Genomic DNA, 15534 nt, shown 5'->3' with positions numbered 1-15534 from the left:
ATGTGTAAGTGACCTAGGCCTGGATCAAACTTATTTTTAATAGTTTGCAAATCTGTATACTAAAGGTTTAGAAACCTATTAACTTGCATCCACAGGAATGCTACTTAAAAATAAAATCCACCTAAATTTTTGAGGGTCATCCCACATTCTGTGACAATTTTCATTGCCAACAAAGCATTAGCTCTTTAAAGTTATTTTTGTTAATTAAAAAAAGATGAAAAGAATTTTATATTTAAGTATTTGCACCTAAAATTTCCTGGAAGAGACAAAAAGAAATTTCCTGGCTAAAGGAATTTCAAGGTGATGATCCCTCAAAATAGTCATGGAGTCCACATAATTATTTTAACTAACACTTATTAGAATGAAGTTGAAACTCAGAAATGTTGGGCTCAGTCTGTGTGGGTTTAATGTGTAACTCTAGCTGGTAAGCTCTATGGCGACAGGAACTAGGTTTCATGCACCTCACTGGGAGGGGTCAGTACAGTCCAGAGCAGCCAACACTGTTGACAATTTTTTTTTTAATGAAAATTGAAATCAGCCTGAAATGAATGTGAGTACTATTACAAATAAGCAGTTCAAGCTGCAGGTGATGGTTCAATGTTTCATTACTGTCAGATGCATGCTTTGGGGAAGATGGTTCCTTGAATGGTCCAAATTTGGTGGTTAGATGAGCACCTTCAGCCCTTTAGCACCTCATTCTATCATTATAATGGATGAGCAAGTAAGTCCTATCATGCAGAATTTGAAGTCCACACAACAAGAAATTACAACAAATTGCCTGACTACTATCGGAAAACCTATTGTGAATCCTAAAGGAATCCTAAAGATGCTTAAAGTAATTTCTTCGATCATTTTCTTGCAATCTTTTTTTTTCCTTTGTCTTGGGATTTCACTGGGCCATGTGCTTGCTAAGCGGATGCTCTCAATGGAGCGACTCCACCAACCAGCATCACTTCCCCGCCATCTTGTCAATTATTACTGTTATCCTTAGCCAAAATTTATAATTGACGAACCCAAGGATTGTTACATAGAGATGGGTTTTTTTAAATCTTACAAAGTCCATTGACATTTCACAAGCAACAAAACCACTCCCCTGAATTATCCCTTCACTGATCACTTCAACCAAAGTGAACAGCATTTTTTTTTCTAGGCCACCAAATTATATGAAAGAATCATGCTATTTTAAGACTTTAAAAATCATTTGGCATTTCTCCTGAGAGAAAAAAAATCATTGGGTTAGAATTCCTAAATAGCTATTTCATTATTCATGACAAAGTCACTAGGATCTTAAACTGCAGTGTGGAAAAAAGAGGAGTTCCTAACATACTCAACTAAAAAAAAAAATGGGAACCAAGTGTGAATTTTATATTTAATCAGATGCCACCAACTTTGTGGAAGCATTTTTTCACAAAGACATTCCTACCTTTCCAGTCAAAAGGTCCAGACATTCTCTAGCAATTCTTAAAGCTGAAAGTCATTGTTTTCACTGCCTTCAACAAAGTTCAACTCCACCTTCTCCCAATCTCACTCCTTCCTGTTAGTTCCCGACTTATAAAACTCATCCCAGGATTTGATTCCCTGCAGTTTGCTCTACCACTCCTCTAACTCCAACAGTCTCTTAAAAATGCTGGCTTTCCATTTTTGTGAACCATGGAACATCCAGTAAAGTTCCTGAAGGTGTTTCTAATAAGACACAAGTGTTGAGTGTCTGAAGTGATGGAGTTCGAGGATTTGTAGAAGCATGTAACACAATCTCTGTTCTTACTCAGTACTGACTCTGGTTTTGTTTCAGCAAAATCCAATTTACAGCTTTTTTTTTTCTCAAAGAAAGAAAGTATGCTCAATGTTCTTTGTAGAACAAGAAAAACATTAGATAAATGTAAAAATAAAAAGAAGGAAAATGGCAGCTGAGTGTGCTAAGACACACGTACAATGTAACACTCAGAAGGCTAGGTAGGAGGATCACACTTGTTTAAGACCAGCCTGGGCTATATAGTAAAATCCTGTTTGCAAAAAGAAAGAGACAAGCAAACCAACACACAAACACCAAATATAATAGCACTTTTACTCCAGAAATCATCAACAAAGAGCTTTGTTTTTCCAATATTTTATCACTCACCAAACAAAAGTACTCTGAGAATTTTATTTTAAGGAAAATTCCAGATGGCTCACTTATTAAACTAAACTGTCTTGGAAACCTACTTTCATATCCAATGGCCTCATAAAATGACAGCACAGATTGGCAAGTGCAAACTCTTCAGTAGCACAGCCCCATGATGCAGATACCACACAGCACTTTGTCAAAGCCTCAATTTCACTCCCACTATGGGGGTGACAAGCCCATGGCCACTCACACATACTACCTGTGTACCTTTAACAAAAGGACATAGCAAATTTCCCTCTGTACCTGTAATGCTTATAAATGGTCAGCCAACTCCTTAGCTCTGAAAGCTTCCACCACTGACCATGAAGTCTTTTGGGTGGACTGAGCATAGTAAGAAGATCAGGTCAAAATGAAGAGAACAGAGGTTTACGGGGAAGCCCTTTCCCCCCACATCTTCTCCCTTTCCTCACCTTGCCTTCTTATCCAGTGAGCTTAACTCATCCTTTGTCAAACATCATCTCTGTTTGTACTGCATTGTAAAAGTAATTCTTCATTCCCTTGTGCTGTCTTAGGCAACAACTTGGCCTCTCTGTAAGACATGACTATCTGCCTGTGATATTTTGCATTGATGATATTTCACATTGTAGGATGTAACTCAAATGTCTACTGATAGAATAGGTGGCACATAAGATGCCTCATTATATGGTAGTAACTTCCTAGCTCCCACATTCAAAATCAAAGGGGCTTTCCCGAGTCATACCAAAAGACAATGAAAGTTCTCTTTCACTTTGTGTTGTGATTTTCCTTTTAATGCTGATTTGGTGTTTCTTGTTTTTACCTCTCCTCTTATCAGAGATGTGAAGTTGATTAATAAATGAAGAGTTAAACTTCACTTGTCTTTAAAAATGCAATGACATATTAAGGAAAATCTGTCTTGTGATGGGATTCTCTTCATTGCTATTTGCAGAAGTTGCTTAGCCAGTACAACCACTAGCCTGGATTTGACCACAGGAGCCATGGGCCATGAAGAAGGAACAGCAAGAGCCACTACCCTTACTACTGTACTGGTCAGTTTTATTGACAGACCCATCTTCTTGTTTAAAAATCTGTCATGCCTCTGATGGCTTTTTGCAATGTAATTAATCATTTCCTTTGTATTCACTTACATCTACATATGAACAATGTCTTGGGTTACACAGTCAACACTGCTGGGCGGTGAAGATGTCAAAGCATCTCAATGATTCAAAGCAAGTCACCAGCATCTGCTGCACCTCTATCTCCAAGAAATAAGGCAACTGTCTGTGATCTCAGGGAATTCACAATCCGTTGCAGGAAGCAACTCTGTTGTGGGAGAGTCCTGCTGTGGAATGCAAAATAAAGTTCCAAGGGTGCAGAGAGGTACCTTTTCAGAGAACTTACTCATGCTCACATGGATTTAAAGAAAAAATTTGAAAATAGGAACAAGTCCTCCCAAATCCCAGACCAGTATTTTAATAGCACACACAGAGCTTTCATTTAACATTTGAGCACACATAAACTAGCGGTGCATAAGCGACAAAGTACTCACGAGCTGAATTCCCACTCTTTCGAATACTCTACTCATTTCATATTTAATTCTCTATCATTAATTTCCAACATCTGCTTCACTGGTGACTGGGGAGGGAGAAGGGGGTCAAAAATACATAATCTGTAGTATTTCTGGTTCTCTCATGCCCTTATTACTTTTCAAAATCTTAGCCACTCCAACAACTTCTCCACCAGTGCATTCAAAAGGTAGTATTGTCTATTTTCAAACACAGAATATTCCTTCTTTAACAAACACTAGCTGCAAATGTCTTAAGTACATACTGTATGAACTGTACTTCATCTGTATAAAGTGTTACTGCTGCTCATTACAAAAGAAGAGAATAAAACTCAGTCACCCTGGCATAGCTATGAGCAGTATCTGGATCTGGTTCAGAACATCCAGCTCAAAAGCTTACTTCATATGCCTGCTTTACTCTGATAGACCTCTCCCTGACAGATCACACCTGCTCGGTGCATCTGTCCAATCAGAGAGAGGCAGTAGCCAGGCTGACTTCAAGGCTCCAGAATCTGAGGGACTTGAGGTAGCCCAGAGGTTGCAAACTGCACATTAGAAAGGGGTTAAGGGAACATTCACTCTGCTCAAGATGACTCAGGCCTATGGGAAAGTTTTCATTGTTGTTTCATTGCTCTTGGTAGCAAAATGGATGAATGCCAAGACGAGGGAGATGGAGATCTTTCCTCTTGAGGCCTTATAACCCAAGCAACCTGATACCTTACTGGCTGCATCTATAAACATCCACAGGCTTATAGTGACCAGTGGAGACAAATGGCTCTGAAGGAAGCTAGAAGAAGGAAAGGGGAGAAAGACAGAGTCTGCAGAAATTTTGAGATATATACAGTGCTGATTGTGAAGAGGGTTGGTGTTTTCTTCTGGTTTTCTTTTGTTATTGTTTATAAAAATGTATGGTTTAAAATTTATATTGTTTAAAAAATAAGTAGAGAAATGTTTTAAAATGTGATTTAGGTGAAGGAAATGTGGAAGACTATATCATGACCCGCCCTCCTTATTTTGTATCTATACCTATTGCCACATGACTTGCAGTACCCAGAATAGGAAAAATATTCCTAACCCTACTGATAGCTTGCCTGGACATATGACTTGCTTTGGCCAATTTATCTATGTATATTTGCTTTGTCCAATTAAATGTGAACAAAGCAATGAGTGTCAGCCAAGAGCAGTAGTTTTATCATAAGCAAATGCCAAACAGGGCTTGTTCCTTCAGACTCATGCCTAGATTAAGGTCACATGGTACAGAACCAAACCAACCTTGGCTGACATGTAAAGTTAGAGAAATAAACCTTTGTTGTCTCAAGCCACTGAACATTTCAGGTTGTTACTGCTGGGTCATTTAGCATAAGCAGATGAGACACAAAGCAGTTACTGTAGAATGAATCTAGATTCTTATCTACCTATTTGTCTGTTCACCAACTACCCTTTAGTCAGGTGAGTTTTATACAGGCAAACTTTGGATCATGTAATTTTTCTACACAGAAATCCTAAATGGTCTGTATATCCCCCCAAATTAGGGTCTTAACACCCAAATCCAATATAAGCTTCCTACTTTCTCAGCTCTTTTGTTTTCCTCCTGGTAAGAGTGGGTTTTGAACTCAGGGCTAGGAAGGTGTTCTACCACTTGAGCCATGTCCCCAGCTCCTGTTGCTTTATTTTTCAGATATGGTGGTCAGATTTGGTCAAGATTCTTCTACTTATACCTTCTGCAAAGCTGAGATGTAACAAATATGACAAGAAATGTACTCACTACCTTATTATGTAACTATACCCTCTCTGTACATCACCTTATCAATAAAATTTAATTTTAAAAAAAAGCTGAGATGACAGGCATTTGCCACCACTTCTCAGTATAGTTTGAGCAGGGGTGCCTCCCTAACACTGCTCCTGCTGGCCTTGAACTCTGATTCTACCAATAGATCTCTGCTTCTTAGTTAACTAGGATTACAGGAGCGAGCCACTGCACAAGTCCTTGCTTTCTTAGCTTTTCCTTTTTTTCCCTGATACCAGGGCTTGAACTTCAAGTTCAGTTCTGAGTTCTATGGCTCAGCTTTCTTGATCATAGCTGATGCTCTACCACTTGAGACATACTTCCAGCCTGGCTTTTTGCTGGTTAACTGGAGATAAAGACTTGCAGAGTCTTCTGTCTGGGCTGGCTTCTAATTGAGATCCTTTAGGTCTTATGTTCCTAAGTAGATTACAGGAGTGAGCCACCAGCACTGGGCTTTCTCATCTTTTAATACATGATTTATCTTTAGATGCATCTTACACTTTTAGGAGGGTGTGTAACTTAATACTTTCGTTTTTATCTTGGTGATGTGGTAGATCCTTAGGCAAGGGTGCCACTATTAAGCTGCATCCGTCCCCAGTCCTCATTACTTCCTAACTCATCCATTACTTTCTTGTTCCTGTTTCTTACATATATCTTGGGTGTAAAACTCTAAATTTCTGACCTTGGAAACCCTACATACCCTTAAAGGCCTTCCTGAAGCTCCACGTTGAGCTACAAGTCTTTTTCCTCGGCAGTCACTAAGGGCTGTTCTATTGCTTATAGGAGACTATACATATTTAACCATGCTCATCACACTGAATTCTAGAGAAGAGCAGAAACCCCTACTTTAATCATCTCTTGAGCCTTGCCTGAATTATCACATGATACATTTTGCAAAAAGAATTGCACTTAATGTTTCTCTAGTTAATGACTTGAGTGCATAAGTAAAAACAAATTTTAGGGAAATTCCAGTCACAGTTAAGTTCATGCAACTGCAGCACTCCTGGACTAAGCACAAGGGCAGAAGTGTAAAGGGTGGGCGGCAGGGCAGCTGCATTTAACTGGGAAGGAAACAAGCAAAAAACTATGGACAAATGATGAAAAGACATTTGGTGCCCATCCAGGTGTTTTCTCTGAGGTAGAACTGTCTGATTGAAAGAATATTTTCATAGACACCTTAAAAAGTAAAAGAAGATGAAAAATTTAATAACATATTGTATTTAACCCCAAATAGTGACTTATTTTTACCCTTGAATTAATAAGTCTTAGAAATCTGGCATCTACAACTGAGTGTCAGTGGCTCATGACTGTATTCCTATCCAGGAGGCTGAGATCTGAAGATCATGGTTCAAAACCAGCCTGAGCAGACAAATATGAATGGCTATTATTCCAATTAACCAGCAAAAAGCTGAAAGTAGAGGTGTGGCTCAAGAGGTCGAGTGCCAGCTATGAGAAAAGAAAAAAAAAGGCTAAGGGACAGCACCTAAGACCCTGGATTCAAGCCCCAGTATTAGTACAAAAAAACAAGATATGGTCCTAAAGAAAATGATCACTCAGATACACACACACACACATACACACACATACACACACACACACACACACACACACACACAGAGTTTATTATTAGGCTCCACAAAGCCTAACAAATTGACTAACTTCTCTTCTCCTTCTGTGCAGCTGCCAACCAAAATCCAAATCTTATCAGAAGGTGCTCACTAACCATCAACCTTCCCCCTGTGTCAATATTTATAGTATCTCTAACATGGAAGGCTTGGATTCAACCACAGTCACACTGAGAAAATAGGACATATCTACTACATCCAGACAATTACTGACAAAAGCTCTTTATTCTTTTTATAAATTACAGGAGAGGTACAAAGTAGGTATCTCAATGTTTGTTCAAAAGCTTATTGCTCTTAAGGGAAACAGAGCATGTTCCTGTAAAATTGCCTAATATGCCACTGGTGAAAGTATTAAAGGCTATTTATCTGGCTGAGATAAATGTTTCTCCACTCAGGAATACAACTTTATAAAATCTGACACTTGGGCTGGGAATATGGCCTAGTGGTAGAGTGCTTGCCTCGTATGCATGAAGCCCTGGGTTCGATTCCTCAGCACCACATATACAGAAAAGCCAGAGGTGGTGCTATGGCTCAAGTGGTAGAGTGCTAGCCTTGAGCAAAAAGAAGCCAGGGACAGTGCTGAGGCCCTGATTCCAAGCTCCAAGACTGACAGAAAGAAAAAAAATCTGACAGCAAAGAGGGAAAAAAATCCAAAGACATGCCATGATACACTTCTAATGCCATATAAAAATGTTAAATTTAACATTTCGAAGTTAATCAGATTATCCTCATCTTCTCTTTGCCCTCATGCAAAACAGAAGGAACAATTTTTTTAAAGAGCAAACACTCAATTTGGAGAGAACAAGTGTCAAGATCATCAACCATACCACACAGCAACAGCATTTTGAATACCTGGGCTCTCTTTTTTTATTTTTACTAGCTTTTCTACCTCCTTCCATTGCCCCCGGCAAGATGAGAGAGAGTCCTGGGCTGCTAGCCCCATCAGTCTACTTACTCCTCTCCTGCTTTGTAAGCCTCCGCTTCCTCTTCTTATTGGTTCTCCTACCTTAGAACATTTCAAAAATAAATTCTAACGAATCCTTATCCACCACAGAAATAATGAGTACTATAGCTTAGTGGTCATTATTTTTCCATCATCACATAAGTAGACACAGTTTCAACAATTAACCTAACATAGATGGTGTCCATAAATAAATGTTCTTTGGAAAATGACAAATTAATGACATAAGATGATGAGAAGGTCTCTAATGTTTTTAGAGGGTGCTTTCCCCTTAGGGTCAGGCCAGAGTGACATGGAAAGAAGGGGACAGGAACATTGGGCTTCTTTTAATGCCAATACTGGGGCTCAGGGCTGGGCATTGTCCCTTAGCTTTTACACTAATGGCTGGTGCTCTAACACTTGAACCACATCTCCACTTCTGGTTTTTTGGATGGTCAAATGGAGATAAGAATCTCACAGGATTTCAGGCTCAGGCTGGCTCTGAACCACAATACTCAGACCTCAGCCTCCTGAGCAGCTAGGATGACAGGTATAACCCACTGACACCAGCGTTGGGTACTTCTTAAGAATGGATTCAGAGTAGTGAGTTTTCTCTGGCTCAGCCTCTGGCTGCCTGACTGGGCATATTTTTGCATCACAGAACCTACCAGCTAAGGAGGGTATTAGGTAAACAGGATGGTATTGCAGAGCACATTCCCCAGGTCTGGGCCACAAGTACTCTGTAATGTGGGCCCTGACATTATACACCAAACTGACATGCTTAGTAATTACTTCCATTCTCTTCAGTCACCATACAGACCGCTTTCTTCCTTCTCAGTTGGTAATACCACACCATTTGCCATTTTATTTCCTACTAAAGGGGCTCCTCCAGGTATAGCAGTCAAAGCATATTTGATCTGGACAAGGCTATTAGATGGGCTGAGAACGCTTTTAAGATGGAACTGTGATCTACCATTTTTACTCTGAGTCTAGTCTCTGTAGTTCTTAACACAATTGATTTTATATTCATGTATTCTCTACTGGCCCTCCAATTAAAACACTAGGACCAGGTGTGATTACAAAACAGTTGTCTATTGAATGGAATCACTATTTGTGAAATCCAATCATCCTGTCTTCTCCAATGCATTTGATTATTTGTGCAAAAATCATTGTTTTAAATAAATGTGTATATTCATTTATTTCTTCATATTTAGTTGGTTACTTAGTATACTGCCCATGTGGTTCTGAATTCCTGGTTCATGTAATACTAGAGTAACTGGGACTGTATGTGTGTACAGCTAAGACCAGTAAAATTTTCATTCTTGTATAATTATTAAAATTACATTCAATGTGGGGCTTCATCATTGATTTCATTTTAAAACATTCATGTACTTCTCAGGAACCTAGAAAAAACTAAGGTGTCAAACAACCAGGCTACATAAACAGACTAGAAAGTAACCAAAATGTTCTTGGATTTTCTAGGCTGCAATTTCATATTGTTACATCCACATTAACAATTACTAAGTGAGAATTTCCTAAAGATTTGTCTAGGAAATCTGCTATAGCTTATATGTCTGTAGTATTACATATTTTCACTTTCTTAATAGGCCTCCTATTATTTGTTCAATGCATGTCTTCTATGCTGAAGCTGAAATTCTCTTCTTTGTTGATCATAGGGTTTGAACTCAGGGCCCAGGGATTGTCCCTGAGATCCCTTGCTCAAGGCTAGTGCTCTACCACTTTGAGCCACAGTGCCACTTCCCTGAAGATGAAATTCTTAGTGGTAAAGATAATACCCATGCCAGGCACCAATGACTCACATCTGTAATCCTAGCTACTCAAGAGGCTGAGATCTGAGGTTCAGGGTTCAAAGCCAGCTGAGACAGCAAAATCTATGAGACTCTTATCTCTTTTAACCACTAGAAAATTGGAGGTGGCCCTGTGACTCGAAGTAGTAGAGCATTAGCCCTGAGCAGAAGAAGGGTCAGGGACAGCACCCAGGCCCTGAGTTCAAGTCCCATGACTTACTTAAAAAAAGAAAAAAGAAAAAAGATAATACCTACAATGCCTTCAAAGGTTGAAGTAGCATTTTACTTGGTTTCCATAATCCAACAGCTAATTTGGATATTTCTTTATAACTTAGAAAAAAGAAAGCCTGGTCTGTTCTGGACTTTCTGTCCTTACCCACTATGTCCTAGATTTTGACTACATGCACATGTGTTTAGAACTTGTTCTAATCCCACACCATGACCACTGCCTACAATCATCAGTATCACTGGCCAGAAGGCATCAAGTTTCTTGTTATATTTAGTGCTAAGTTCCCTCTCATACTCAATAAAGTACTCACTGGTTTTACAAAAAAATCTACCAGTATTTATTCAGGGCTGATTGTCTACATTCCATACTTCTCATTCCAATTCCTATCTACTCTCTTGCTTGTACCGTTGGGCTTGTACTGTTAAAATATGCTAATCAAAGGTCACCTCTGATAGAGCACCCAGATTGGGGAAGTCTAGATATCTATTTAAACATGTTGTAAAATCTTTCCAAAGATATGAACTCTTCTTATCAGGGTACAGGAAAAGGTAGCTTGTCCAAGCAATTATCACAGTTTCCCCAGTTCTCATTCTAAGTCCCTTTCTGTTTTTCTACTTTTTTTAAAAATTTATTTGTTTATTAATTGAACACAAATTTTTTGACAAGGTGTTGTGCAAAAAGGGTACAGTTACATAGTAGGGCAGTGTGTACATTTCTTGTGATATCTTACGTCCTGTTTTTCTATCTCTTCTCTAGGTCAGGTAGACATATATACAATATACAATGTATCAAGAACATATACAGTAGCCAGGTGGCCACGCCCAAGAAAGTTCGCCTGGGCTTTAAATGTAATGTCAATATTAGACCATATGTCGATGGTAGTCTTATATGAACGTACATACCTAGCTTTTGAGCTATTGTACTCCCCTGAGAGGTCAATTTTTGACCTTTATATGTTGAGTAATTGTTTGGTTTTAGTTACATACTGTTGGGTCTCTGCCCCAGTCCTGTGGGGAATACTATTTGACAAGCAGTTTTTGGTTTCACAGACTTGGTCTCTACTGTCTCTCCGTCTCCCTTTCTTAACAGTCATATATCAGGGAGATCATGCCCCTTTGTTTTCTGTGTTCTAGGCTTGTCTCTCTCAACATTATTTGTTCAAGTTCTGACCATTTCCCTGCGAATAACAATATTTTACCATTCTTAATTGCTATGTAGTATTCCATTGTGTATAAGTACCATATTTTTTGGATCCATTCATCTGTGGAGGGGCATCTGGGTTGTTTCCATATTTTGACTATTGTGAATTGTGCCGCGATAAACATGGAAGTACAAATGTCTTTTTGATATCTTGGGGTTTGCTGTTTAGGATAGATGCCTAGGAGTGGTATGGCTGGGTCATAGGGTAGGTCTATATTGAGCTTTTTGAGAAACCTCCATATTGTTCTCCAAAGTGGTTGTACTAATTTGCTGTTTTTCTACTTTTGAGGGTGGTCATACTATACTCTCCCAGTTCCACCCTTCAATCAATCTATAAATAAGAACATATTTCATCATCTTAATGAACCTTTTCGCATAGTCAACAAAATGGAAATAATCACCGGACCTTACTGTCTAAGGAACAGTGCATCTTAGTAAATGTAGACTGACATTCTGGCTTGATATGATTACCAACAAGAATTGTTTTCTCTTAGGCTTTAAATTAGAACACTATTTTTCCTTGCTAAGAAGACAGATGTTATACACAGGTTACTGCCATGAGTTAAAGCCCTAGGTTTCTGTATGCTAAGCCAGTAAACGTCTGGTATCCATGAGGACAGTACTTACCTTGGGAGGTTTCCTTAATGATGCAAAGAAGAATTTCAGCAGCAAGTACAGAAGGTTGTCAACGCAGCAGCCACATCCAGTAAGAGCAATGAGAGAGAGAGAAAGAAAGAGGAAAAAACAGGTAAATTCAGAACTTTGGTATCAGGACTTAACATAAGACAAACCAAACACTTTCCTGCCTGAAGAGATAAACTCTTTAATCTGCTCATAAATGGAGTACACGCTCAATGATTTTCCTCTATCCTGGTATACTAGAATGAGATATTCCCTCACAGATATTTTTAGTGGTTCTAAGAAATGGCGATGGAAAAACAAAGAAATGTTACAATCATTATTGCATATCAGCAAATATATTTACATCAATTTTCACATTTAAATTGTCCTTACATTTGTATTGAAATATACCTATATCACTCCTTGGGAAAACACATATATTTGAATAGCTATATTAGAGTTTTTCCTCATTTAGAGATCATGGTTAGCTGGACAGCGGTGACTCACACCTGTAATCCTAGGTGCTCAGGAAGCTGAGATCTAAGAATCATGGTTGGAAGACAGTTCAAGCAGCAAAGTCCGTGAGATTCTTATTAATCATCAAAAAGCTAGAAGTGGAGCTTTGGCACAAGTGGTAGAGCACCAGATTTGAGCAAAAAAGCTCAGGGACAGTGCCCAGGCACTGAGTTCAAGCCCCTACTGACAAACACACACACCACACACACCCCCACCCCCCCCACACGATTTTCATGTGTACATTCATACATAGTTCAGTTAGGGAACTTTTTTTCTCTGCCAAGAGCCATTTAAAACATCATTTGAGGGTGATACAGTATTATCAATACAGGCAGATGGCCATGGGCGGCCAACAAGAAGGATGTGAAAATCATACATGTCTGTCTCATCATGCACCAAATAATTTCACAGCCTTACACAGCCTGAAGGCTGGAAGTTCCTATCCTGCATAATATTTTCATCTATTTCAACCTTGAGTGTCATTTAAAAGAAATTGCATCCTTCCCCAGTCACCAACCACACATGCACTTTTTACAATGTTCATTCCAAATGTTAATAACTCCCAAGTAGCTGAAAATTACATCTGAAGAAAACCCTGAAAAGGAAAAATGTTTCAAAGTAACAAAATACTAAATTGATTTGCTTTGTAAATTATTTCCTCATATATAAAATTAAGGCCCTGAATTTGGTTCTTACCTTTCCTATGACAGTTCCTGGCCTTCTTGATAAAGTTATTCTTTTTTTTTTTTTTTGGCCAGTCCTGGGCCTTGGACTCAGGGCCTGAGCACTGTCCCTGGCTTCTTCCCGCTCAAGGCTAGCACTCTGCCACTTGAGCCACAGCGCCGCTTCTGGCCGTTTTCTGTATATGTGGTGCTGGGGAATCGAACCTAGGGCCTCGTGTATCCGAGGCAGGCACTCTTGCCACTAGGCTATATCCCCAGCCCCAATATAAAGTTATTCTTGATCAAACTTTGATATCATTAACTCATAAACTGTAAAATTATTGTGAATGAGAAATGAAAATCCACCCCCCCCCAATTTAACTCTTCTTTATTAGGAGCAGAGTCATTGAGATTTAAAAAGATTTTCTGGTGGTACATGCCTGTAATTTAACACCAACTATTTGATAGGTAGAAGCAAAAGGAACACAAGTTTGAGGCCACTCTGGACAAAAGACAGTATGGGACCCTGTCTCAAAAATAAATAAAAACATGGGCTGGGGATATGGCCTAGTGGCAAGAGTGCTTGCCTCATATACATGAGGCCCTGGGTTCAATTCCCTAGCACCACATATACAGAAAATGGCCAGAAGTGGCGCTGTGGCTCAAGTGGCCTTGAGCAAAAAGAAGCCAGGAACAGTGCTCAGGCCCTGAGTCCAAGCCCCTGGACTCGACAAAAAAAACAAACAAACAAATAAATAAATAAATAAAAACAAAAGGGGTGGGATGGCTCAAATTGTAAAGCACTTCCCTATCAGGTGTAAGGTTTTGGGTTCAATACCCACCACTACAAATTCATGATAGGAAGGATGGGAGGGACAAATTAAAGACTCTCTAGAACAGAAGCCCTGGAAATCAAAATCTATAAGCAACAGACCCTCCATCATTCAGTTCATCAATCCTCACAGAGATTTGAGGAACCCTGAATAAAAACAAGAGCTCAGAAGCAGGGGAAGAATGCCCATGGATACCACAGTCAGGTGTGAAATTTCTAGACTTCTGAATGCAAGCAAAAAACCATGAAGTTCCTCCTCTGACAAACCTGAAACTTCACTGTCTTGGAATTCCATGACTTAGCTGGGAGCAAAGAAGCATTTCTGCTACAGAATTACCTCAGATGGGCACAGGAGATGTGATTTTTGTTTTCAGGTTTCTTTCTGGAATAACCGGAATGTGTAGCTCTTATCAGGCAAGTCCCAACATACGTGTGTGTCTACCCATCAATGTAAGACAAACATTTATAGCTATCATGATAAAAAATGCATGAGTCGCTTTACTTCTAAGAAAGCTGTGAACTTCCACTCCATAGCACAGCTTGGGATTTCTGCCAAGAAACTTGCCTTGAGTGGAACGGGGCTCTGGAAGGCTCTGTACCAAGCAGGTAGAGCAACAATAAAAATTTTATGTGACACACTTTGAACTAAACCTTCTCTTATTTGGCTTGCTTTATTTTTCAAAAGCCATTTGAATCACTGCTTTGCCTCACAAAGGAAAAGACAGGACAATAAAGTTACATGAAGAAGATCATAGGAAATAACATGCACCAAGTTATAATAATATATAGTTGCCCCTGGATATGAGGATTAATATCAAAATTCATGGATACTCAAGTATCTTATATAAAATGGCATCGTATTTGCATACAACCATGTACATCCTCCTGAATACTGACAAGTCATCTCTAGATTACCTAAATCAACTAAATGCTTTGTAGGCAGTTGGTATGTAGTATTGTTGTTTGAGGAATAATGACAGGGAAAAAAATCTGTACATATTCGATACAGGCACAAGATTTTTCTCGATATTTTTCACCTGCAGCCGACTGAAGTGGAGTATGTGGACCTCACACATACAGCAGCTGGCTGTTAGGCTTCCCAGCTTGGCTGTGTCGGAACAAGTACATCTGTGAAGATGGAACGGGCTAGAGAGAATCCAGAGAGCCAAGAGCTATCCAGAGTTCTCATAGGAATGCTTCAGACTGTGGCCACACACTGCTCATCCCTGGCAAACAAGAACAGTCTTGGTATGTAGCCAAAAGGTCCATTTTACCTTCTTAGCTGGCCCAAATAAAATTACCCTTTTCTTCTCTGTCATTCCAAGAAGGTATGTGTGTGTTTATTTGTTGTTAGAAAACAAATCCCATCCCAACTGCTTAAGTACTTCAACAGTGCATTTCTTCCGACCAATATAATTCAGCTCCCTTTTGTGGTTTGACTAAAGGGCTGCTTGCTAAGAATGAATGGAGCCTGGGCCGCAGGGGAAAAAAAGCCACCATGCTCATTTGCTGCATCCCAAACTTACTCATTTCATTTAGAACAGAGATCCTTGCTATAGTAGAAAAAGTCATCTAGCACAGCATAGAGCACTTTATTCATCAATAAACTTTTCCTATGTCCTTCAGTGA

The 15534-nt window shown here is 39.3% G+C and overlaps 1 protein-coding gene across 5 annotated transcripts in view; it reads right to left on the bottom strand.

The window, feature by feature from the left end:
• Kif13a (kinesin family member 13A) overlaps positions 1-15534 on the bottom strand; it is a 160018-nt gene that overhangs the window by 91298 nt on the left and 53186 nt on the right. For all 5 annotated transcript variants that reach the window (XM_048348412.1, XM_048348415.1, XM_048348413.1 and 2 more), the window contains exon 3: positions 11902-11914. In XM_048348412.1, coding sequence (XP_048204369.1) covers positions 11902-11914 — 13 coding nt within the window. The remainder of the gene's footprint in view (positions 1-11901; positions 11915-15534) is intronic.

The sequence above is a fragment of the Perognathus longimembris genome, chromosome 6, assembly GCF_023159225.1.
Source record: "Perognathus longimembris pacificus isolate PPM17 chromosome 6, ASM2315922v1, whole genome shotgun sequence".
Lineage (NCBI taxonomy): Eukaryota > Metazoa > Chordata > Mammalia > Rodentia > Heteromyidae > Perognathus > Perognathus longimembris.
This window is presented reverse-complemented; position numbering and strand designations above follow the sequence as displayed.